General features: G+C 47.2%; 1 protein-coding gene across 1 annotated transcript; it reads right to left on the minus strand.

Annotated features, from left to right (window-relative positions):
* Positions 1 to 1,058: 1,058 nt before the first annotated feature.
* On the minus strand, positions 1,059 to 2,963 carry LOC107490204 (uncharacterized). Its single transcript, XM_016110978.2, has 4 exons — positions 2,819 to 2,963; positions 2,482 to 2,575; positions 1,428 to 2,322; positions 1,059 to 1,367 (listed from the first exon to the last, which is right to left on the minus strand). Exons 1-4 carry the CDS (start codon positions 2,961 to 2,963, stop codon positions 1,059 to 1,061), a joined length of 1,443 nt encoding a protein of 480 aa, XP_015966464.2.

Genomic DNA, 2,963 nt, shown 5'->3' on the forward strand with positions numbered 1-2,963 from the left:
GTCCCCGCAAGCACACCAGAAGAGTATGAAAGGGGCCCCGTGGTTAATCTACCGCCGGTTCTCCGAGACCATCATCGTTGCCGTCCTCGCAGAGGCAGAGCTGAAGAACATGCTGACCCTGGAGAGGATAGGCCGGATTTACCGGAGGAAGACCGCCCCGATTTTGAGCCATACATGGGTTACCATCCTCCACCACAGTCTCCTCCAGTTCCGGGGGACTACTACTACTCGCAACCTTTTGTTCAAGCGGAGCCTACCCAGCCATCTTCCATGCAGCATTTTATGCCATATCAGAGCAGCTACGAGGTTGGCGGTTCATCACAGGGAGGTGCATAGGACTTAATTGATTCTACGGACAGAGTTGGATGGACAAATTTCTCTTCGTTTTTCGACGGTTTGGACCATTTCATCCCTTAGCAAGCATCCCCTCATACACCAACAGATCTTGCACTCGCCCTGCCCCGATCCGACACTGACACGCAGCATGCACCTGCGGGGAGGAGATCTACCTCCATCGGTGACACAGGTGGCTCTGCACTCTGACCCTACGACGCTATGCAGATGCAGGGTAGACGACTTTCTTACACTGGGGCTGAGGTTAGCGTGGACGCAGACGAAGGACATCATGGTCGTCCCCGTTGGGACACTCGAGCTCCTCCGTGTGGAACAGGCGGCAGACTGGAGCACGAGCACCACTAGCGTTCTTTTAGCTGTTCTCTGTTATATGTATTACCGCTTATTTATCTTGTCGCCGTCCATTGTTATATGTTTTACCGTTTAGTTATCTTTATGTACTCGTACCATTAGGTATTGTTCTATTTGTTTGTGTTATGTATTGGTTTGTTTACTTCCATCATGTATTTTTATTAACGATCGTACGGTATTTTATTATGATATTAGTTTGTCTACATAAACAACACACGCAAACCAAACCGAAGTCAACAAAACAACAAGAAACAAAAGTGATTCCTTAGTATAATAAAACTTAAATAACTACTAAGAAAAATACAATAAACCAAGCTGGTGGCATTCTAGGATGCAGAAGCATGGGGACAATGTCACCTTGTATGTCCTGGTTGCCTGCAAAGACCACATCGCTTACCAGGTCCGGGCTCAACCTCGTCCATCTCATTCCGAATCCTCGTCGACACCGAACGTCCTTCTAGTGTACGTCGTAGGAGGGGGTTGGGATGGACACATGCTCCTTCATAAGGCGGCCACATCTCCTCATCCGGCATTGGCTGAAATTCCATTTCATAGACCCGGAACATGCTCTCAACCCGGTATACCAAGTCAACGTACTGTTGCCACTCTAGTCTCGCGTAGGCACAAGCGACTAGAGCATGAGCACATGGGTAGTGTAACGCCTGGAAGTAACCACAGTCACATCTACGAGCCTAAAGGTTAAGCCTAAACCGAGACTGCACCCCTACAGCAGCTATGTCGTCGACTGTGAATACGGTAGTGGCTCTATCGTACGACGTCACTAGCATCTGAAAAATTCCCTCACGGTTCGCTAATATGGCCTTCTGCAGAAACTGTGAGAACACCTGACCGCTTGCAATTTGTGCTTGTGCTTGCCGACCCTTGACGACGAATAACTCATTTAGGCGATGGTAGGTAGACTTGACAATTGCACAGACGGGTAGATTTCTAGTGCCTTTCAGGACGGAGTTGATACACTCAGAAAGATTGGTCATCATGTGACCATATCGTCGGCCCTCATCAAGGTGCTGGAGCCATTTAGGTGGCTCTAACCCTCGTATCCAACCCATCATCTGCGGCGATGCTACAGGATCCTCGCTGCTAACTAACTCAAGGTAGTATTGCGCCTGCTCTTGTGTCTTTGAATAAGCGACATTAACTAGGTGTCTTTTGGCTTCCTTACTCTTAAAACTTGTTGTGAAGTTGGAGGCAATATGTCGTACATAGTAAACATTGTGCTCCCAGCCACATCCTTCACGCTCCAATGCCGCCTTTATTGCAGCATGCTTGTCGGAGATAAGAAGAACTCCTAGCCTAGTCGCTATATGTCTCCTCAAATTGGTCAAAAAGAAGTACCATGCATCTGTGTTCTCCCTTTCGACAAGGGCAAAGGCAACGGGCAGAATATTGTTGTTTCCATCCTGTGCTATACCCATGAGAAGGGTGCCAGCATACTTACCATACAGATGTGTTCCGTCTACTAATACCAGCGGCTTGCAATGCCTAAACGCTTGAACACATGAAGGGAACAACCAGAAAACCTGGTAAAACATGACGCTATCACGGTCAAGGGTGTTTCTGACATAGTACGAAACCATTTGGAGGTCAACAATTGTCCTTGTAAACCAATGTTTTACTTAGTCAAAGTTGTTAAGGAGTAAATGGACAACGAATAGCAAAGACCATACGAAAGTAAATTGCAACGAATACCTAGGACGAAAGCTTGCAGTGCCTTGAAGTATCTGCGCAACTGGTCATAGGACTCGTCCCAATCACCATAGATCCTTCCGATTGCCTTCTGCTTCGCGTGCCAAACCTTCTTGTAAGACACCTAGTACCCGTACGCTGACTCTACCGACCCTTGCAACACCTTTACACAAATAGTCGCATCAGCATGCACTATGGGGAATATGTGCTGGCAAATCACATTGCTATCTAGTTGAGCGTGGTCTTGAGACATCGAATTTGCCAAGCAACTATGAGGCCCTTTGTATTTTCAAATTTCCCAGAATATGGAAGACATTGTCTTCACAACCCGCACACCATCCAACGACATTGATCACCGAACTGCTTGTATCGACATACATACCTCTTTTGGTTGGACTCTACGAACTTATACTCTGCACTCCTACGGATGTTATAGTTTTTGTTGCCAGCATCGCTGATTCTTGGTTCATAAACTTTAACCCAATTTCGAGCTCCATCTCGCCTGACAGAGCGTAACTGCTAGGTCTGTCCTCTGCGTTACTCGAATGCAT

This window comes from Arachis duranensis, chromosome 5 (assembly GCF_000817695.3).
Source record: "Arachis duranensis cultivar V14167 chromosome 5, aradu.V14167.gnm2.J7QH, whole genome shotgun sequence".
Taxonomy (NCBI): domain Eukaryota; kingdom Viridiplantae; phylum Streptophyta; class Magnoliopsida; order Fabales; family Fabaceae; genus Arachis; species Arachis duranensis.

What these genes read in the sequence shown, in the direction of transcription:
- LOC107490204 (XM_016110978.2), bottom strand. Translation starts at nt 2,963, where the DNA reads ATGCATTCGAGTAACGCAGAGGACAGACCTAGCAGTTACGCTCTGTCA. An exon ending in CGTAGGAGTGCAGAGTATAA is followed by an intron (nt 2,576 to 2,818) that starts GTTCGTAGAGTC and finishes ATTTGTGTAAAG; the next exon opens with GTGTTGCAAGGGTCGGTAGA. An exon ending in ACGACATAGCTGCTGTAGGG is followed by an intron (nt 1,368 to 1,427) that starts GTGCAGTCTCGG and finishes GGTTACTTCCAG; the next exon opens with GCGTTACACTACCCATGTGC.